This window comes from Desmodus rotundus, chromosome 9 (assembly GCF_022682495.2).
Source record: "Desmodus rotundus isolate HL8 chromosome 9, HLdesRot8A.1, whole genome shotgun sequence".
Classification (NCBI taxonomy): domain Eukaryota; kingdom Metazoa; phylum Chordata; class Mammalia; order Chiroptera; family Phyllostomidae; genus Desmodus; species Desmodus rotundus.
In genome coordinates, this window is record NC_071395.1 from 20,962,929 (window position 1) to 20,986,760 (window position 23,832).

The 23,832-nt window shown below is 39.1% G+C and overlaps 1 protein-coding gene across 1 annotated transcript in view; it reads right to left on the bottom strand.

Annotated features, from left to right (window-relative positions):
• DCHS2 (dachsous cadherin-related 2) overlaps window positions 1–23,832 on the bottom strand; it is a 182,067-nt gene that overhangs the window by 36,774 nt on the left and 121,461 nt on the right. Inside the window, exons 10-13 of the mRNA XM_024568565.3 lie at window positions 21,722–21,961; window positions 12,754–12,888; window positions 12,338–12,547; window positions 7,783–8,640 (exon numbers count right to left, since the gene is read on the bottom strand). Coding sequence (XP_024424333.2) covers window positions 7,783–8,640; window positions 12,338–12,547; window positions 12,754–12,888; window positions 21,722–21,961 — 1,443 coding nt within the window. The remainder of the gene's footprint in view (window positions 1–7,782; window positions 8,641–12,337; window positions 12,548–12,753; window positions 12,889–21,721; window positions 21,962–23,832) is intronic.

Here is a 23,832-nt window from a genome sequence, read left to right on the forward strand (position 1 = left end):
CATTTTACTCTGCTGTCACTTGTTCTCTAATAGCGTAAGAAGCCATGTCCTCCCAGAGTTGCAAGGTAACCTCTGATGTTAGCTTTTCCCCCAGTCTATATCAATGGCTGCCTCCAGGATTACAGCTTCAGCAAAGGGAGGGGATAGTATACGCCTGCTGACTACTTGTTTCCTATACCTTTTCTCCTTTGTCCTACCCACACTCCCCAGCAACTAGAAGAGAAGGGTTTTCCTTTCTTTTCATGTGGCAGACTTCCTTATGAACAATCTTTGTTTGTAGTAGGAACACCTATTTTGTTTGACAAAGGCACAACATTTCTTCTTTACCTGTTTGATGTAATTATCCTGATGTTATACAAAACAATCAGATGCTTTTGCAAAACAGATGGAAGGCCTTATCCACAGACAATAGAAAAAGGGTGGAAATATAGTTAAAAAACACTAACCCTAAGGAGGAGAACAAAGTTGGAGGGCTGACACTACACAGCTACAGTAATCAAGACACTGCAGTTGGTAAAAGAACAGACAAATAGATCGATGGAACAGAATAGAGAGCCCAGAAACAGACCCACGTGAAGAGTCAGCTGGTCTTTGACAAAAGAGCAAAGGCAATACAATGAGGCAAAAACAGTCTTTTCAACAAATAGTGCTGGAAAAACTGAGTATTCACAACCAAAAAAAAAGAAAAAGAAAAAGAATGAATCTAGATATAACCTAGGAGAAAACCTAGGTAATCTTGGATGTGGTGATGATTTTTTTAGATAAATATGAAAGGCACAACCCATGACAAAAATAATCGATAAGCTGTGTTTCATTAAAATTTGAAACTTTTGCTCTGAGAAAGACAATGTTGAGAGGATGAGAAGACAAGCCACAGACTGTGAGAGAATAGTTGAAAAAGATAAAGGACTATTATCAAAAATATACAAAGAACTCTTAAAATTCACCAAGAAAACACACTAATTTAAAAATGGGCAAAGACCTAAAAGGACACCTCATCAAAGAAGATATACAGAAGGCAAATAAACATATGAAAACATCCTCCATATCATATGTCATCAAGGAAATGTAAATTAAAATAACAACGAAATATTACTAAATGCACACTTATTGGAATGGCCAACACCCAGAACACTGACAACACCAAATTCTGACAAGGATGTGGAGCAGGAACAACTGTCCTCCACTGTGGTAGGAAAGCAAAAGGGTACAGCCACTTAGGAAGAAGTTTGGCAGTTTCTTCAGAAAACTAAACGTACTCTTACCATAAGAGCCAGTAGTCACTCTCTTTGGAATTTACCCAAAGGAGTTGAAAACTTATGTCTACACAAAAACATGTATGTGGGTATGTTTCTTAGCAGTGATTTTTTTATAGTAGCTCTATGCATAATTGCCCAAACTTGGAAGTAGCCAAGATGTCCTTCAGGAGAGGAATGGATAAATAAACTGTGCTATATTCAGACAGCGATGCATTATTCAGTGCTATCAAGCTGTGAAAAGACATGGAGGAACCTTAAATGTATATGACAAAGTGGAAGAAGCCCATCTGAAAAAATTGCTTACAGTATGAATTCCACTATTCAACAGGCTGGAAAAGGCACAACTACGGAGACAGTACAAAAAGATCAGTGGTTTCTAGGGTTTGGAGCAGAAGTGGGGGAAGGATGAATGGGCAGAGCACGGAGGACTTTTAGGGCAGGGAGAGTTCTCTGCCCTAAAAGTGTGATTCCATAGTGATGGATCCACGTCATGATACCTTTGTCCAAAACCAAGGGTGAACCCTAATGTCAACTGTGAACTTCGGGTGATGATGACGTGTCAGTGCAGGGTCATCAGTTGTAACGAATGCACTGCTCTGGTGCAGAGTGTTGATAATGGGGGACATATAGGAATTCCCTGTATCTTTCTCTCAACTCTTCTGTGAACCTGATCTTCTCTGGAAAAATAAAGTCTTTAAAAATATATTAATTCTATTACACTACAAAGAAAACATAATGGTTCAGAAAAGAGTTATGCAAAATCACCATAAAGAAACAATCACTCCCAGGGCGGAAGCCTTGACTAAGGTGTTAAGACATTTACAGGAAAAAAAAATGTGTGAATTAGAAGGAAACTGATGAGCCATGTAAGTCCAGATGGCTGTGGCGAAATCACGAAATCTCACTACGTCTCGTGGTGTGAGCCCGTTCTGAGGAAAGAGTGACGTAGGCTGATGACATTTAATACATGAATCGCGCCCTGCTGGAACTGTCAGAATTAGCAAGCAACTCTCTGATTACAATTTGGCTTCTTGAGTCATTTTTCTTAAAAAAGAGACAGCTGGTCATCCTGGCATGACTGCTGTAAGTTACATGGCAGTCATTTTTCTTCATATGAATAAGAGAACTTGAGTTCTGATTTCTATATATCCCTTTCATATTGGTAGTAAGTCCCAGACCTGGGGAAAGAACTCTCTGGCTTGTTAATAAAATGAGGTCTTGAGCTGATAGGGCTGAAGTCCGGATGTGGGACTGGGGTTAATTCACAAAGATAAAAACTGCCTTGTGAGGTGCTTGTCTCCTGAGAAAACTTGACCTTGCCGAAGGCCTGCCATTCTCCTTCTGTCTCCTCCAGAGCTATCTTAGGTAACGAAATTCAGTGTCCTTGTAAATGGCTAGTTAGATGGAACTCATTCCAATGAATTTCATTCCAAATATGAGACCAGCCTTAAATAATGAAGTAGGAATAACAGATAATGTTTCCTTCCTTCTTTCATTAAGATAAAAATTCTGCTCCAAAATCGCGGATGACACAGAGACACCACTGCCATAGTTACGGAAACTCTGGCACCTCAGAAAGGGTACCTCTTATCCGGTTTGGAGACAAAATGGAATGAAATGGAATCGCAGGGTTTTCAAACCTGCAAGTAGTTCACTGTTGCTATATAATTGTTTAGTAATAATGGGTTGCTCTGGTGAGGATTTGTACCCAGATAACTTAATAGCATTTAATTAAAGATTTAGGATAGAAGGAAGATAACAAAATAGTAAGAAAAGCATTGATTACCACACTGGGATGACCTAATTTAATCTTTCCAGCGTTTCTGGGAAGCGTTTATCATCTCCATTGTGAGCAAGAGAGCAGCTATACCAACTGCTGTCACACTCAAGCCGGGTGTCCAACCTTTTGACACCTCTGGGCCACACTGGAAGAAGAAGACTTGTCTTGGGCCCCACATTAAATACATTGCGACATGTAATCACATGGAAATCTCATAATGTTTTAAGTAAATTTATAATTTTGTGTTGGGCCACATTCATAGCCATCCTGAGCAGCATGCAGCCTGCTGGCCACAGATTGGACACCCCTGGGTTCCCATATTCTGTATACATGTACTAGCCTTTCCAAACATAGGAGCCAGACGCTACTGAATCCATTGCCAAAGGGCCAGAAGATTTCCTCCAAAATATTAAGATCTAATTTATTTATGATATAATATTAAATATATTTTACTAGTTAGAATGCCTCCAAGGGTTATCATGTTTTAATTTTATTACAAGTCTTTTAAAACTCTTTAATCTTAAAGTCTGAGCGTTAACTTTTAATCTGGGTATTAACTTTGATACAATTCATCATTTCAATTTTCTCCTCATGGTAATTCAAAGGAATGCATGACATTGTGGAGCGTCTACACTGGGGACTATGGTTGCTGATTCATCATCTCAGGACAACCAAACCCACCGGCAGTGAAACAGAATAAAAGCTGACTTCTAGAAGGCTCATTTCCACTGTTTTAGCGGATTGAAACACCATGGACAACCAGGTCTATTGTCCACTTCAGAAAGATTCAGAACAGTTAGACTCCCTCTCACCTGGGCTGAAAAGGAGCGGTGGGAAGAGGAAGGAGTGGGGAACCATTCGGACTCCAACCTGTCTTGTCACACTGTTGTAGGGCCAGCCTCTCCCTTACACCCAGCTGGTGCCCCCGAGAAGGGCTCTTTCTACGACTAAGTGAGCATTTCATGACTGGCTCTCAAAGGGATTTTACCTACCAAAAGGTTGCTTTCAAAATGGAAACTCTTTACTGAACTATATATTGTTTTAAGCAATTGATGTTTTAACATTATTGTTAATATGTGAATGAAAAGTTAATAAAAAATTCAAACTTGTGGGCTTCTAAGAAAAAAATGTTAAACAAACATAAATAAATTGGAGTAATTAGTTTTAACTTTTTACTTTCTTAAAATAACATCTAAATGTTAAAACCAGTTGAGGATGGTGAAAACCTAGGATAATACAAAAAATAATTCACTGAGGATGTCAAGTGGTGCCTACTGATAGGATTTTGAGTGACTCACAGAAAATTTAAGCTTCTAATAGGCATATAGTTTTCATTTGAAGATAAAATTAGGATTGCAGGCATATTTGGGAGGGAAATCATTCTGGAAGCTATAAAATCATATTAAATAATTTATATCAAGGCCATTCTAACACTGATTAGTGGATTCACACTCTTTGAAATCCATTGGAATTCAAACACACACACACACACACACACACACAAATCACCTTCTGGTGTCTAGGATATGATCTGGTGGTCTGTAATGAATTCATTTCCAGGCAAAGCTTTGGCCAGCTTGAAAATGTCAATCAATATTTTATGTACTTTGTCATTGTTTTTTATAGGATCCTAGGATCCAGGTGTAGTTGTATCATCAGATTCAACAGCCTTCTTGACTGGCATCCTTTCTTTCTCCCTTTTTCTCCCTGCTATATACTGATGCTTTTGGTTTACCTCTCACCTTGGACTTCATGTCCTTCACACATGTCATAGTTTGTCTTCAAAGCGAGGTCCCAACCTATTGCTTTAGATGTCCTGAAATGTGTGCCTACCTGGATATTTATGGATACCATATGCTTGTATTACTGCCAGAAGTATTTCTAGCAGTAAGTAAGTATTTCTAGCATTCCTTATGTGTAAGATTTAATAAAGAGAGTGTTAAGTTCTATTGAAAACAAATTTATCCAATCATTCCAAACACAAGAGGTCTAAGAAGGGCAACTCTGGCCTGAGGTCAAAGAAAACACAATGATGAAGATGGCAGGATGAAGGCTTCCCATCCATTTATTCACTAGCTTTTCTGGCAGAATCTTAAACAGGAGGTTGAGCTTCAGAGATAAGAATGTAATTTGGTCTTCACCGTCCTCTGCCCTAACTTTTTATCTCATGTTACTCCAACCCATACTGATTAATCTCAACTGTGATGTTTGGGAGCACATGGAAGGTGTATAGATTTGATGAGATGCTGCTGGAATGATGGGAAACAGGCTAAAATCAGGGTCATTTCCTGCTAGCAACAGAACGGCCCACTGCAAAAGGAAAAATGTCCCCTTCCACAGCAGTTTATATTGGTGTTATTGTTGAATCATTTCTGAATTTGACCAGAAATATTTTTATGCTTACTAATCCATAACTTAATTTTATATTGAAACAATTTCTTTGGGGTGCCTTAGACATTGCTTTTTATTTAGGTTTAGGTTTTTATTTAGATTGATCCTGGGAGAATTGAGAAAGGAAAGCTTAACAATTAGCAAATGCCTTAGGTATATTTAGAAATTTCACTCCCTAAATGTAACACAATTTTTGTAATAAATTGTAGTAACAATGATGGCTTCCATGCTGATTCTTTTGAGGAATGATATATTTAATGTCTATTGCTCTGTAAGATTTATACTGGGTGTGAATATTCACTAGCAGTGGTTGGAAACCCTCTTACATGAAGGATACATGAATGAACTAGAGAAGGGAAAAGTATTGCAAGTAAAATCTGAAGTCCTCCAGTCCTCTTAGTGGACCTTTTAGTCCTGCTGTTTCCCACTCTTCTCCCCCTTGCTTACTCTGCCTCAGTCACACAGTTCTCTCTGTTGTTCTCTGAACAAACCAGGCAGGATCCCACCAGCTTTTCTTCTTTTCTGAAATGCTCTGCCCCAAATTTAGAAATGGCTACCTTGTCTCTTCATATCTTTGCCCAGATGTCACTTGCTCAATGATGTCTGATTTTATCTACAATTTGTCGCTCCTCCAGCACTCCCTTCTTCTAACCCTGCCCTGTTTTCCCTGTATTCAATGGCTCTTACCACCATCCGACATCTCCTATACTTCAGTTATTTATTATGTTGATTGATATCGTCTCTCCATATCTACTAGAATGTAAGTCTCACAAGAATGAGCAGCGTTATATTTTAGTTCACTGATATATCCCAATGAAAAAGTACCTGGCACTTAACTCTAAAAAATGTGTTGAAGAGGCAGATAAAATATCTGCAGAGTGATTGCGCATAGCAGTGGAGTGCTCCAGAGGGCAGAACTAGGATTTATGGATAGACACGAAGGAGGCGGATCTGGGTTCAATATATAAATAACTTTCCACATAAAGGGGCTTTCCAGCTTTGACATGCAACACATCACCTGCAGAGCTTGTTAAAAACAATGGAGTCTGGACCTCAGACTTCAGCAGAACCTGCAAGAACTAGGAAGTGGAATCTGTGGTGGGAGAGGAGGTCATAGATCACTGGTTTTATACTCAAGTTCAAGATCCACTGTCTGAAATTCTCAATTACTGAAATACTCAAGTAGAGGCTGAAAGACCATGTGTCAAAGATGTTTAGGGAGAAATGTGTATTATCTGCACTGCAGATGAAGGCTGAGCTTTATTGCATGATTTTATCAGATTAATTTCAAGATTGATTAGTATATTTTGTGCCATATTATTGAGAACATGTAAACTTTACTTTCCATCAGGCTTTGCTATGAGGTTGGTATTTATGCCTCTTAGGAGGAATAGAAATATAGCTCTAAGAAGAATCTCATATTTCTTAACATTTAATTCTTATGTGGAAGTCTCATTATACATAAGAATATATGTAGATTGGAAATCTCTGACTTATTTTTGGAGCCACTAGTATTTCATTTAATGAAGATAACTGCAATTTACTTTTAATTATGTTTGGAATCCACCACAGGACTTCTGAGTAAGTAACCCATAATTCAAAAGAGGGTAGAAGTCAGGTTAATGATCTGCAATTGAGAACAGCCCTAATTGAATATTCAATATTAAATTGAGTGTTCTCTTTTCATATAGGAAGCAGTATATAATGTGCAAAATATATTTTCACTATAAAATAAAAAATTAATTTCAGAAAAATGCAGGCCGCCTCTTAAACAGTGGTTTATGGAGGTATCAAGTGACACTGAATCACAATAAAATGACAAACAAAAACAAAAAATTGGCATGAGCAAGCGCATGACACGCATCAGACCTTTAGCAACCAAACCCCTCCCGTTCCCAACCCTTGAGTCCCTTTGCATGCCTGCTGGTGGGTTAGGAGGATCAGAAGATTCAATTCTCTGTTCTCTAGTTGGATGTAATTACCTAGATTGAATTTTTAAAAATTCACCACTATCTACATAGTTTATTGTGTGTGTGTGTGTAGAAGGACATTTCAAATTAATCTGTTTAGTAGATTTTTTAATATTTCCCATTATGGCATACAGTTGTGGGGAAACTATTGAAAAACAATTAGGGTTATGAGGAAAAATGATCACATGTGTGTGTTTTACTGTATTTGAGTATATTTTTCTGGTATACTGTGGATGAAAATTAGCATACCAAGAATAGGCTACATTCAAAAATTTATAAATAAATTTACAATAGCATTCTTATTGTATAATCAATCCTTAGTTTTAAACATTTTGCCAAAGTAAGTGCAAAATACAAAAAAAACCTTCAAAGGGACACTTACCTGCCTCACAATTTTCAGTCACAACCCCCTTATACAGGTGATGGCTGAAGGACATCTTTACATCCTCTCCTTCCATGTGAATGACCAAGAGACCAATGCTTGTCCTAGAGGGGACCCCTTGGTCCGTAACTTTAAGCAGCAGCCAGACTGGAAAATATCCTGAAGACGGGTTTTGCTGAAGTTGAATCTCTCCTGTATATTTATTAACAGAAAATATGGACTGGGTCTCTGCAAAACTAAAAATGACAGTTCCATTGGGTCCCAAGTCTGGGTCATTGGCCCTCAGAATGGCAGTCGTCTGGTTTAAAGGTGACTGATGGGAAAGAAAAACATCAAAGGGGTTCTGTTCCCAAACTGGATCATTGTCATTAACATCAGTGACATGTACTTTTATAATTACTGTGGTGCTTCTGGAGCCCTGGGTGCTACAGTCTCTGGCCACAGCCTTGAATGTATATTGAGATCTGGCTTCTCGGTCGAGCGTATGGCCTGTTCTCAGAGTGCCTGCCACAGGATCAATGGTGAAAGCACCAGAAGCCTCATCTGTCAGAGAGTACACAGTTTGCCCATTCAGGCCTTCGTCCTTGTCCACAGCAGTGAGCACAAGAACCACTGTCCCCACTTCAGCATCTTCACTCACAGAGGCTTGGTAATGAAGTGTGGGAAAGGAAGGGCTGTGGTCATTGTCGTCCAAGACTCTAAGCTGCAGCTGCACTATAGAGCTCCTCGGTGGGTCCCCCAGGTCAGAGCACAGGATGATGAGGGCAAAATTGTTGACTTGCTCCCGGTCCAAAGCGCGAGTAGTTGAGAGTTCTCCTGATGTTTCATTAATAGCAAAGTACTCATAGGTATTTCCATCTATCAAAGAATACAAATTCAAAATTCACTTGAATTAAAAAAGTAGCTGCCCTTAGCTAGCAATATATACCTATATATATATATATATATATATATATATATATATATATCACTGATTCATTCATTCAACAAATATTTATTTCCTGATTACTTCGTCTTAATGCTTTTGTGAGTACTGAGGCTGTAACAGTGCACATGAATGATAAAGCTCCTGCCCTCATGAAGCTTCTGTTATCAGGGATGAGCAAAATAATATAATTCAGTATCTATCTTAATTCAATCAGTAATTAGAACATCTGCTTTGACTGATTTGTAGAAGTATGATTTTTATGCATGTGCATCTACAATGTTTATATTCATTCATTTTCCTTTTGAGAGGATTAAAATGTACATTTTATATAAAATAAAACAGTAGTAGGTAGGGATAAGAAATAGGATGCAATGTCTATTTTTATATATCAGTCACGAATTAACACATTGATAGCAGTAATTTTCCCAAACATTACTCACTACAGATTGCATGGCCCTTATATGGCAGCAATAAGCTCCTCTTCTACATTTCCATGGCACTTTGTGCGTGAATCGTAAAACACTGCTGTTAGAGACAGTGAAACACTTGTCTATTTCTTCCATAACATAAGCAAGGAGAGGGTTTTATTCGTCTCTGCATCCTTCAAAAACATCTTTGTTGTATTATTGTCTGTGGTACTAAGCGGAATAAAAGTTAAAACTGAACATAGGACAAAAAGTTTTCAAAGACACTTAAAGTCACCCTGAACATTAGTCAGGAGAAGTGTGGTTCAGTAACTTGCTGGCCATACTCTTCAATGAGGCGCACTATTCCCGATAGTGTGGAAATTTACTGGAGTCTGCCAGAGGCATATGGGTACGAAGTAGGCTGGCATTTAGAGAATACGGCAGTCATAGGTAGTGCTGGGGACTGAGAAGAAGGAACTTGCACTTGTATTTCTTCATAAGACATGGTTAACTTGTACCAAACAAAGGGATGATCAGACAAGCTGCACTTCTGCAGCATTTGTGGGTGACAAACATGCATTCACTCAGCAAACATTTAAGGAACACCTGCCATGTACCAAGTATGTGCTGGATGCTGGACTATGTGGAGAGCAGGATATGACCCCAGGCTCCAGGAGTTGATCATTCAGGAGGGAATGGGGGCCAGTGCCTAGACATTTAAGTACAGTGTGAAAATCCTACATAGGGGACACAGGGACGCCTAGAGGAAGGGCACACAGTCCTGTGTTAGGATGGGCGGGATGTGCTTATTAGAAAGAGTGACGTCAAAACTGAGTTGTAGAGGGGAGAAAGACAGGCCGCAAGTTCCAGGGAGAGGGAAGAGCAAGAGGAAGAGGGAAGAGCGTGCGTGAGGTCCCCGGAATAGGAGAAGTTAATGGCTATGAATGTTTTCGTGAACACAGGGCCCCCTGGGTATTTGAGCGTTGGGGGTAGGAAGAGGGTTTGCAGTGGGTTTTGGAGGTAAGCAGGGGGTCGAATATGAAGTGCCCTGTGTACACAGCTGAACGTTTATACTTTATCTTAAAATCCACGGGGAGTCCCTGAGGCATTGCAGACAGGAAAGTGTCAGGAATCACATTTCTGTTTTAGAAAGAGTCCGGGGCAGCAGCATCAAAACCTGATTAGAATACAGGAGGTTCTGAAATCATAGGTGCACGGAGGAAGTGGCCACATTAAAAAAATATGAAGGAGGAAAAAGAAGGAGTAAGGCAGGAAGAATGCATGGTGGGCGCAGGGGAAAGACCACAGGGTTTAGACCAGTTCTCGTTAAAGTGAGGTCTGAGTGCTCTCAGGGCTACGTGACGCTTTCCAAGGAGTTTCTGGATGCATATCCTTAAGAATCCAGAGTGCAGATGATTTAAGAAGCTTGAATATGAAGGAGAGAGATAGTGAATGAAGGGGTACTTCTGAGGGGGGATGTTTTTCAAGATGGGAAAGGCTGGACAAGCCAGTAGAGGGGGAATGAAGGAAAAAAGTTGGCCATGAAGGAAAGGGAGGGCCATGAGCATAGATGGGGAATGTCCCTGATGCAATGGAAGAAGGAAGGTGCAGTCTGGACGTTGTTTGCAATTGGCCCTTGACAAGGTGAATGCAGAAATGGAGACTGAGCATTTAGCAAATTTTATAATGACTGAAGAGAATAATTTTATGTCTGCATAATACATTAACAGTTCTTAAAAACTGGGGTTTGCATTTTGCATGCCTTCGATTCTTTTCCCCAGTTAGTCATACTTATTGCATTTTATAAAAAGTATCAGTCACAACAGATTGGAAATTTTAAAAATATAAACCACAGATAGTTTGAGAAGTTTTAGAAAATAAGTGGAGCTTACAGAAGAGGAAAATACCTATTCTACTGCAATAGGAAGGAAGAAATAAGAACTGGACGTACTGATATGAGTTACTTGGAGGGAGTGTTATGCTTTGGGATGGCAGTATGATATACCCTTATCATAAAAAATAATGTAAGTATTGGTCAACACAGCATTTTTATAATAGTAAGACTGTACAATATCTAAATGGCCATCAAAAGGGATGAGTGAAATAAATGATTTTCTGCATATGCATTAAGAGACAGCATTGGAAATGTGTATTCACTGACATGAAAGATTTACACAGCATATTCATTTAAAAAATGAAGCAACACACTAGCGCATATAAATTTTCCAATATGCATAAAAATGGTGTCTGTAGTTCATTGAGGTTCACGGAAAAGTGTTTTTCAAAATACCAAGTGAGTTATCTCTGCAAGGCATAAGAGTCTTTGTCATTACTTTTGTTTTTTATAAATTATATATATGTATATATATATTCTACAGCAATGATATATCATTGTGTAATCAGGGGGAAAGGCAATAAAACTGTTTTCCTTTTGGAGTAAAATGGGTGGTACAAAGAACATAGCTTGATTATAGAATTTATAGCATGCAGAAAGTGATAGCTTCCGGCAACCAGGCCTAAAACTGTGTTTACAAGACCTTAAAGCAGCTTCTCTTCATAAGCAGTCCCGAAGCACTGCTCTCTCCTTAGCTCCCTTCGTTCTGTGTACTCTCTGATGTGTGCTAAAAACCAGACTCTTCAATCACTCTTGCTTTAGATGAACACGATATGGCTCTCTCAAGCTGACTGCTGATGTGGAAGTGAAGCTGTCAGAAATCCTCACGCCTCCGACCCAAAGGGAGCCACGTCACAAAATGACCCTGAGGGAAGAAGTCCCTAAAGACCTTGATCTTTGGGGGATCGTGGTAGATCTGAAGTGTCACACTGGCATTCAGATCTGGGAATCGTTTGCCTACTCATGTCTTCTAGGCCCACCTAGAAAGACCTGAAAAAACTCTGAATTGCCCAAAAGACTAAAAATAAGTGATTATAAGAGAGAAACAAAAAAAGCCTATCTGTTCCACCTGTACATCCACTGATGTTAAATAATTCAGGGCAATAAAATGCATTGTCCTGTAGGAAAATTTACAATAGTTGTTGGGAACAGTGGTTCCGGATGGCTGTAGGAAGGAGGCAGAGAGGAAACCCAGGGCACCACCGTTCAGTTCTAACTGGGTGTGCATTTTGCCGACACTGCAATAGACACCAAATACAGAATAATCACCATGCAGTGTGTCAGCTTGGTCAGTCATGGGGGGAATTTTAATAAGACAGTACTTACCGATTATATGATACTTGACAGCTCCATTATTGCCAGTATCCATGTCAAAGGCCAAAACAGTGTAGACAACCCCTGGCTCTTGGTTTTCCAGGACCTCAATGCCGTGGGCGGGGACAATCATCTTTGGAGCATGGTCATTTTCATCTTCCACAGTACAGAGAACAGTGGTGGTGCCAGACAAGGAAGGGACGCCCCCATCTCGTACAAGTACTGACACGGAATGAGAAACGGCACAGGTTGGGGCTGTTCATTCGTACCTGAACAGGCACTGCCCTCCCTGGACGGCGCCAGGCCGAACTAACCCGGTGGCCCTGGGTCAATACTGTTCTATTTAAAGACACCCTACTGATATATAAAACTTCCTACTGCCTGTGTGTGTGTGTTTGTTTGTTTAGCAGAGCCCAGGGATCCCTTACCTCGAAGGGTGAAGACTTCCTGAAGTTCTCTGTCAAGTGTGGTGGTTGTCACCACCTCTCCGGTGTCAGGATTGATCTCAAACCACCCAAATGATGCACCTGGCATGATTTCAAACTGAAGCTTGGAGTTAATTCCTTAAGGAAAATATAAAGAAACATTTTAGCAATTAGCCCTTTGGAATCCATTCTTCTGTTCTCCTATTCTTTTTCCTATGAACGTATTAGGTGATAGATGAAAAAGCCAAGATACTTAAACAACCTTCAAATTAAAGTTAGAAAACAAAACAAAACAAAACAACTCTCTTGGCTGCTCTTGCTAAATAAAAGCCTCATGAGCCAAAATGCTTGCTTTTCAAAAGTCTTATGAGACTTCCCCACAGTGAATGCTTGAGATTTTTTCCCTCCCATAAAAAATTTCTTATGAGTGTGCAACTCTCCAACATATTTCTAATTACTCTTTCCAACACCCCTGATTGCGACTTCATGACATAACTGTAAGCTACAGGGCAAAGGACCGTTTCCGTGAATTGACCTCCTATTTCCAAGCTTGCGCTCAGTTATGATACCCTGTTCTTTTCCCAGTGCAGAAGGGGAGCTCTCAGAGTCACTCCTCTGCATATTTATTGTTTTGTTTTCTACTTAATATTCAGTCTCCTTCTGGAGCGAGAAAAGCTGCATTATTACATATTTTGAAAATAGTTCTTCCCATATTTTTTTGTGGTTTCATTTCTCCCCTGAGAAAAGAATCAGGCCATTTCCCCATGGGTTTTGAAGACCTTTCATCCCACAAACTTGAACATGATTTTCTGTGCTGATGTGACTTAGTTGTACTTTACACAAGTTCCTTTCAATCACTTTTCTATGTGTTCTTTTCTTAACAGACAAGAATCTCGACATAGATACAGTACTTAGAATATATGACTTTATACTTTAATAAAAGATGAAATATTCTTCTTTGTTCTTAGCAACAAAAAAACTTCAATGAACACATTTCCATCTTGTCAGTCTTAAAAAGTAAATTTCACTATGATCTCGTGAATGTAACATAGGAATGAGAGCCAAAAGGAGTGGAATATCATACAGTTTTATATAAAAATAAATATACATGTCTTCTTACTATGTCCCTTGAAAGACAAAAGATATTTGAGATAATCTGCAGGCATTTGAATGACATTTTTAAAAGTCTAATAAGATAGAATCAACATATTTGATATGATATGGCCAGAGGTCACCAAAATGTGTCATTCTATCACTAAGCATTGGTCAGACCATGACATTAATGATTCTCTGATAGCATGGTGATTACTTTCATCTCAAAACGATCACATAATCTTTCCTCTAGCCAGGACGAATTCCTCAAAACTCCAGGTTGTTACTCCTGTCTATCTCTTCTTACACTATGGAAATGGGAACAATACCATCTCACATCCACTTCACTTGCTCCTTGAATATTTGGTGAACAAAATTAGGTGACAAGCACAGTGTTGATCTGCCAAGGAGCTGGTGTGCCTCTGCCTATGTAGAGCTGTTGTGGAAAACAGCGCCTTTTAATTTTGGGGCCTTTTAGTTTTCAAATAAATTTACTCACTTATTATATGTTACACACAATATTATATATTGAATATCATATACTTTTAATTCCCAGCACTGGTCAAACCTAGAAAATATCTTTAAATGTTTCAACATAAACCCAAATCTTGATGTTTCCCCTCCATCCATTGTTTCTGTTGTTCTCTGATGTGCTTTGCCACTATAACCAGGATTCCCCTGACTTTTAAAAAAGTTTCTGATTTAATTATTCCTATTGTTTGATATAGCTTTTATCTGTAAAATAACCACTCACTTTCAACCCTCCTGGTGTGTTATTGAAGATAAATAAGATTTTTTTATAACTACAGTTTGCATATGTACATTTTCACACTCCAAGCTTCACACCCTTCACAACTTAAGTACTGTGAGATAAATTTAAAGTATTTGACTGTGGCTTTTTTGGAACTCAGTTCCTTGCTTCTTCCCCCACACCCTTAAATAATCCACCAGAACAAAGAGAGCATCACCAAACTGGGAAACAAAGAGAATAAAATAAAATAGCAATTATTTAGTCGAATCCCATCACCTTACTAAGCAATTTGGAAAGCTGGGCCTGAGCCCACTGTGTGGTATACTTATGACCACACCCAGTGAAGGATGTGTGGGCACAGACACGGGTGCACACACACGTACATCTGCTCTTGACCTCAAGACCTACGGCCTTATGACGCCTTCATTTCTCCCACTCTGGGATAGCCGTCCTCCTCAATTCACTCCTTTTCCTATCCAGGCCCACCCACGAATTCTCACTTTAGCCACCTTGCAAATTTCCTCAGGTCCTGTGGCTTTTTGCAAAAGGTGCCCAGCGAAGCTCCGACCCAGGATCAATCCAGCCATCTCTCTGCCCTCCTTGAATATCCAGCAGATAACTAGAGCTGGAGGAAATTTCACAACAGCATAGGCTGAGGCCACTGAAAGTCCTTGTCATCTGGCCATCTTTCCAAATCTTCTTGGTCACCTCTCTCCCATTCATGTCTCCCACGCAAACACCTCCTGGCTCACTCTCACAAATCCCTCCCCTCCCCATTTCCCAGATAAAATGGAGGCACTGGGAAAAGAATCCCCTCAACTTCCTGCAACTATGCTCAACTCTACGTTCTGCTTTCTGTCTTCATGGTCAAGTAATTCTTCAAATACCTTCTTTGGGATTTTCCTATTAGTTCTAATCTTTCTCATTAATTTCTTCCCTAAAATTATATTCTTCTCTAGCTACAAGAGTCAAGATTTTTTTCCCTTTTCTTTACAGCCAAGTGTCTTTTAAAAATACTGTTCATTCTCCGCAGCTAGCTCGAAACCACTGCCATACCTAGCTACCCTTTCTAAGGTCACCAATGACCTTCTGGTTACAAAATCTACCTGCCAATTTTAGTTCTTACCTTCAGATATTGTTGAATGATGTTAAAGAAGAGAGAAAGGAAGGAACAAAGGGAGAGAGGAAGGAGGGAGGGAGAGAAGAAGAGAGGAAAGGAGGAAAGGAGAAAAATGGAATTCAGTCTCTCTCCCACCCAACTCAATGGCTTCAGTTTCCACTCATACACAGATGACACCCATGCCTTTGCGTTGACCTCCAGATATTTGGAAGTTTAATTCATTCATGCGTACATGCATTCATTCATGTGTTCCTTTATGTAATGCACATCTCCTGAGTGCCAGGCACTGGAAAGGTACCACTGAATAATAAGTAATTATCTTGACCCTCAGAGTTACCCTCCAGTGGGGGAGACAATTAAATCAATGAGTTATAGACCATGTGGTAGAATATATTAAATCACTGAAGAAGTGGATCAGGGAAGACTTATCACAGGTACATAGTTTGCTCATTAATTATTTCACTCAATAAACGTAGACAAGGTGATAGTAAGTGCCAAGGTACCGTGGCCAGGTGCTAAGAATATAACTGATAGCAAGAAGACAACTTCTCTACCCTCACGGTACTCACAGGACAGCACTGGACACAGGTCAGTAAGCAGGCAATTATGATTCCTGATAAGAATGATAAGAATGACTGCATAATTACAAGTTGTCTTTTGTATAAGCTGAGACCCTAATGATGAATAGGATTTAAAGGGTAAGGGGAAAAAAGAGTGTTGGCACCCAGGGGACATCCCAGGGAGGCTGGGAGTCAGAAGGAGAGGAGGTAGAACTTTCTCCCCCCATTGGCTGTGATGCCATCTCACCTGGCTGCAGCAACTGCTCACAGCCTGCATTCTCTTCGGTACTCCCAGGACCAGGCTCTGCAAGGCTCCTCCTCTCATTTTCTTCCGAGGTTCTGATCATCTCAGCCTCTTTTCTTTGTTTTCAGTGTTTTTCCAGGGTTACTTCAAGATTCCCCTTTTGCTTACCCAGCCTCCCAACACCTGTGTAGTAACATCTGGTTTTCCTCACTGCACCTGACTGATACAGTACTTGGCACCAGCAGTGGGGCCCAAGTGACAGGAACTCTGGGATTGGTGTGGTTATGTTTTAGGCCTTGAATGCACTGCCGAGTTCCTTGCCCATGAGAAATGGAATACTAGTAATTCATCACTTGCATTGATATCACGATCAATTAAATTATCACCCGTGTTGGATTGCAATAAGTGACTATTAAAGGACTCAAATTCCTTAGAAGACCAAATGGTGCTGACTTGGGTCATATGACAGTAAAAAGAAATGTGATGGGAGATAGCTGTTTCTGAATGTACAAGGAATTTATAGAAAGAAAACGACAAGCTAAGGTTTTAAACTCGCAGCTCAGTCATAGTCAGAACACCAGAAATCTTCTATGGGAGCCCTAAAATTAATCTTCTTGAGATCAGACCCAAATTGAGTGGCAGATACAAGAGGTAACTTCTTGCAAGGGGATGCTTATGACCTGAAATGCCATAACTAGAGTCAGATCTCAACATATTGCAGGCGGTCATGTACGAATCTGACTCAGTCAAAGACAGATTATCATTTCAAAAGAACATCAAGTTTTCTAACTTATATTGGCTAAGCCTGGGGAATATATGTGGAAGTCATTTCTAAGGATGTGAAATCCAGGAAAATAAAACAGAGCTTTGATTTAGGCTGGATGTATTGATATGGTGTGCTTACCAGAGATCATGATTTAATGTGTTAGCTCATAGAGCTATGTCTCCTGACAGTTTCTTTGATTGTCTGGGTTTGACACTGGCCTATCATTGAAGCTGAGGGGTCAGATCTTCCCTTGTTCTGCACTATAAAGGATTGAAAGCTTAAGGAAAAGGGAATGTTAAGATGGATTTACTAAGTCTGGCATGCTCCCCCATTATATAGCCTGAGTTCAGAGGATTCTTCCTTCATAAAGACCCTTAGAAAGACATCGGTTAGAGAGACATGAGCATCCTTTAAAGCCCTCTAGTAGTTGTCTCTTTGTAGACTGTAGATGATGGGGGGGGAACCTTTTTAAAACCAATACTCTATACCAATTTATAAGAACTATGGAAGTGATTTGCTTTCACCTTGCAGGAACAACAAAGTACATCTATAGGGTAAACACTTCCGCTATCCACCATCATCTACCGGCAAAGATATTGATCATCTTGGCATCCAGTCGAACATCACATTGATCCACTACTTTGATGACGTCATAATTGGATCTGATGAGCAGAAAGTAGCACGTAACTATTTAGATGTGTTAAATAGATACATGCATTAGACCAGCAGTTGGCAAACTACAGCCTGCTGGCCAAATCCAGCCCGCCCCTGCTTTCGTAAATTTTTATTGAAACAGAGCCACACCCACTTCTTTATGTATTATCTATTGTTGCTGTCTTGCTGCTGTGACAGAGTTGAGTAACAGAGACCGTATGGTCTGCAAAGCCTAAAACATTTACTCTCTCCCCCTTCACAGAGAAGAGTTTGTAGAACCCTGTCCTAGAGTAAAGGGCGGGAGAGTGATAGGGGATGAGGACGGGGGAAAACTGGAGTCACTTCATAAAAATGCTTGGTTGTAAAGCTAGAAGACGATAGAACGCTCCCGTAGAAACCATAGGGAATTAACAAAGAATTGTGGCCAAGGGGGTGCTCTTTTCAGATACAGTTTTTAGGAAGATCATTTTTCATGTGATCCCTCAACTGTATGATGCCCTGCAACCCAGACATTTCTGAAGCAAAACCAGGATTGTGCCTGGTGGACTGAATGAAGGGATAAATAAATGAACAAATTCTGAAGCGTGAAGGCGACTTGAAGCAGCACAGTTCACAGATTCTTCAGTGTCTCAGATCCCACAGTTAAAAACATTTCCTGAGCTCCTACGTCACAGATCCTGAACTGTAGCTACGGGGCCTGGGATAGAAGTGAGTAGACTGCATCCTGGACCCATGAGAAGTTCACAGCCAAATGGACAGGCAGACAAGTAAACAATTACATAATTATAATACCGTGAATTAAATGAAATAAGACTACATATCAATTTCAACAGTGATTCTTTCTGGGTGAGTGAGGTCATGAGTGGTCCTTACTCTTTCTTTTTTTCTGTTTACTATTTCATGAATTCTAAAACTTTTTTTCACATGCTAACATTTCTAAAATTAGATACACTTGACAGTGAATGGTGCCTTTGGCTCCGTGAAACAGATGAAATGCTGTCATGGCCGTGTTTCTGCCTTGCCCCAAGTGTAGGATGTTGGGTGCAGTTATTCATCGAGTGTGAGACATTTTCCAAGAAACCAGATGTACAGTTTACTCAGGATAAACCCAGATGGAGGATACATTCTTATGGAAGAGAGAATACGATCTCATTATAGAAGTCCACACTTCTCTATGGCAATCTGCTGTTAAATTATTTTATATTTGTTTTGCCACTCTTTAGTAAACCTATCAGCTCCCAGTGAGTCGTCTTCCCTGGCGGGGCGCCCTGTCCTCTCCGTGGCAGAGAGGGGCGTCTGGGGAAGACCCTTGCTCACTAACAATGGAGCTCTTGTTGGTGGCACCAAATGCTGCAGCAGTTTTAATATCTTAGTTAAAACCTGGTAGTTGTTTTCCCGTTTGAATATAAGAAAAAAACTCCTGTTAGAACTAGTGTGAGTCATACATCATAAACATTCAGTGCTCAAATTCCCATGGGTTTTGAAGGCCAGCACTTTAGGCTTATGTTTTTGAAAACTACATGGCAGAATGCTAGGAAACATGTTAAGCTTTCTGGTATTAAGTAATGCTATATAGTATTTTTTAAAATACATACTACAAAGTAAACCATTCATAAATTCCTATGCGATGCTGGTATGTTAAAATCTTGACTACGTCATTTAATTCTCATGCATAATCCTTTTTCATTGTTTTAACCCAGTAAGCAAAAAAAAAAAAAAGATTGGTGGGAAATATGTTCAAAATCACATGCATACACACAAATTCACATGCATTTACATAACTACTTGCTTAACACATCTGGCCTCGTTAAAAACACTAAGATTTCCAGTAAACTGAAATTGTCTCCCAAACATGTGAGGGTGCCTGGGACTCAGGAAGATGTTAGATGTGTATTTAAAGCACACATAAGTGCAAAGCCAGAAAAACAATAATTTAACATCTAAATTCTCTGTACAGCAAACCATAATCTCTAGAATAATGAACATTCAATTCAAGTAACAGATTGCAGACTACTGGTTCTAAAAGAAAATACAACTAACACTAGGTAACTTGATAGTAAAAATCAGAAAGAATTTTTATGGTAATCATCTTTAGTCGATATTTGCAAATTTGAGAGAAAGTCTTTCTTCCCTCTTCAAACATTTAAAGCAAAAGTAATCCTTTCAGTAGAGTCAATTACAAAAAAATAAAATTAAGAAGCAAAAGTAAGGTCAACGGGAGGAAGCATTTTACATACTTTAATGATGGCTAAATCGCACATCATTGATGGGTTTGGCACATGGCTGTGTATTCTGTGAAGTGGTTTCGATGGTGCCCTGAGCCTGTGTTGTACAATTTGTATGAGAGCACGCACTAACATAACTTTACTGAACCAGAATTATGGTGAAACACAAGGCTTATGTATAGTCTCCCTTGTTTCTATCACCCTAAAAACCACACTGTGAGAAATGTGCTAAGTAAGTTCTTCAAGCTTGGTCTGGACAAGCAGTTGTTAGCAAGGAGTCTTTGGGCAAAATAAGAAAAACTGTTTGATCACACTGCCCCGCTCTGGTCAAAAGAGAGATTAGGTTAGCCCTTGAAAGGTTTTGTGACATCACATCTAAGTGCATGTATTTCATTAAAAGACGATGCTTTCCAAAATGGCAATGCATCTGAATGGCATACAATTTACATTAAAAGCTCAAGGAAATATATATTTTTATCCCTTTGAAACAGGAGGAACATACTATTGTTAATAGTATTTCTCCATAGAAACATCTGTTACTATTCGTATAAAGAAAGAACAAAATATCACACTGGTTATATAACGCCACTTGCCATGTACAAGTGTGAATCTCAGAAGACTGGCTTATTAAACTATTCGTATTAATTCAGGTGAGAAAATCTGGCATATGGTGTTAATGGAAAATACTTCACTATAATTTTTATAACTATTTTGTTTAAAATAAAAACAGGATATTATTAAAGTTACTGAAACTTAAATGCCAAAAAGGTCAGTGATATTGAAAAGTAATTCTATGAAATTCTAGGAATTTACAGATTCCTAGACAGGGTAACTATTTACTTCAAAGTCATTTGTCTCAACACAGTGGTTGACATTAATAATAATAATAAAAACAGAAGTTAACATATCTATTGACCATTTATTGTGCCAGGTTTTTAAAACTATACATCAGGTATTATTATTATCCATTTTAGAGATAAGCAAACAGAGGAACAGAGAGGATCAGTAACTTCATCAAGGTTACACAGCTTAAGTAAAAAATGGCAGTTCTAGGGGAGGGGTGGAGGGATGGGGAGAAAAGCCACACAACTGTAATTGAATAACAATAAAAAATTAAAATAAAAAAAAACAAAAAAAATGGCAGTTCTAGAATTCAAACTCAGGAAATCTGACGTCAGCGTCCTCCCTCTTCCATTATGTTATACAGAGAGGAACTAACCATTTGCCTTCCTGCATTCAATGTATCTAGTATACTCTGAAAAAAATGTGATACCTAGTCTATACATCTGCTTATTATCACAATCACATCAATAAATTCTATGTTAATTAGGTATATATCACTGTACTATAAATAATGGCAAAGATCAATCTAAGAAAATGCTATATAAGAGCATGCATTATCTTTACCCATGGAGAGGTCTTTCATGAATGCCATTTAAAGAGGTATGAGAAGTTTGAGATGACTCACAAGTGTTTCATTTTTCTGGGACATAACCAGTTTAAATGACATTAATTTTTGGTTTTAGCATTAATTACGTAGTTTCCATATTTTAAATTACCTGAATCTCTGTCCACAGCTTCAACCCTTGTGACAAACTCCCCCGGACTTTGGTTTTCTTTAACTGAAGCTCGATACAGGTGCTGCTTGAACACAGGTGCCTCATCATTGACGTCAAGAACAGTGATTGTCAGGGTCTGGGATGAAGACAGTGCTGGGACACCATCGTCCAGCGCCAGAAGGGTCAGAATGTGCTCAGTTTTAATTTCATAATCCAGAGAGCAAGCTGTAGTTAGTAAGCCTGTTTGGAAGGTGGAGAAAGGTAATACATAATAAATGTTCTTTAGAGTAGCCAACCTCACTCTACCTATGTCTAAAATTTCAGAGTCTTTCTTTGTTAAATAAGAAATCTTATGAAACCAACTTTAAATTTATATATTATCTAAAGTAAAATGACATTTTTTCATCAGAAAAGTCATCCTAATTTAAACTACGAAGATGCATGAAAATTCAGAAGTAGTCTATCGTATACCATTATTTTCTGTGAAGATTACATCAAAACGATTTCTGTACCCAACATCTACCTTCATTTAAAAAACTGTCTTCAGGTCAATGGCAATTCGTGTTTAAAGTGACCACGTAGCAAAAAGGTGAGTATGGCTACATTCTTTAAGATATTTAGTCTTTCAAAAATTAATTTAGTTTTTGTTATCCTCTCTTCATATGTATTTTGGTAACTGTCTTCTTTATTAACAAAAAACTGTAACGACTTTATAGCCCAGACACGTTTCATGGACAAAGCGTGTCTCCATGCTATTGCCATTGAAGCATGTGACTCATTTAAGCAAAGTGCTGCGAAGTCTCGCACACTGTAGCTGTCCGTGATTACGGCTGTCACATGTTTTCTTTTAGGGTTGCTGTGTGCTTCTCCAACACACGCTCATCCTCTCAGAACTTTTCTTCAAGTAATTAAAGAGGTTTACTGCTTCAGATTTTGTAAAACAGCTTTCCAGTAATTATGTATTATTTCATATTTCACAGCCCAAAGCCATTGAAAAATTTGCTATGTCTTCTTTATAAGAAATATGAGCCTTGTGAGAGAAACACAGTAATGCATTCAGCAAGTATCATTTTATGTCTTCGAAAAAGATCTCAACCGAAACAGCCTCTGCAATTGTTCAAGATTCGTGATACCTATATTAGTGAGGCGCAGTTCTAATTTTAACCATCCTCTTTAACAATCTGAAATAGACCTGCCTTAGCTGTCATGGAAAACATTTTAAGGACTGTTGGAATGGGTCCTTGGAGAGCCCAGCTCCAACAGCAATCAGTAACTAGGTCTGGACTATCTCTCTGTCAGCTGGGCTTTTAGGTGGTATTCACACATGCCTCAGAATGGAACCATATGTACAGGATTCAATAAATATTTTGATAAAAATTTTTAACAGTGTATAGCCAGACTATAATCACGACTTCCAAATCCTACACATTCAGTCCCATTCCAAATCATGGTCTTACTAAGAGTTGGGCCAATTGGCATACATCTGAGATTTTTTTTTCTGAGGCTCATGCAGAAATAATTTTTTTTTTCTAGAGATTGAGATGGTAGTCCATCTCTTCAATATCTCCTTAAAATCAGGTTGAGGGCACTTCATTTCCAGTTTCACAAGAATGACACTTTATACCTATAATCTTCCATCAAACTACATCAAAACTTTTAGTAGATGTTATCTGGCAACATGGTAATAGCAAGCCAAGTATAGTAACAGCGAGTGACTTTGCTATAAAGTCCTTGACAGGGAATAAATGCTTCTGCAAAAAATAAAATGGTACAGTGGACATGAAAAGGGTCTTATGCTCAAACCAACCCCGCCATTTAAAAACACATTATTTCTTGCCGTGGCTGGTGTAGTTCAATGGATTGAGCACCAGCCTGAGAATCAAAGGGTGGTTGGTTCTGTTCCCAGTCAGGGCACATGCCTGGGTTGCAGGCCAGGTCCCCAGTACAGGGCGTGTGAGAGGCAACCACACATTGATGTTTCTCTCCCTCTCTTTCTCCTTCCTTTCCACTCTCTAAAAATAAATAAATACATACATACATACATACATACATTATTTCCAACTATTTACAAATGTATGTTTGTAAATGTATGATCTTAAAGATAATTTTCC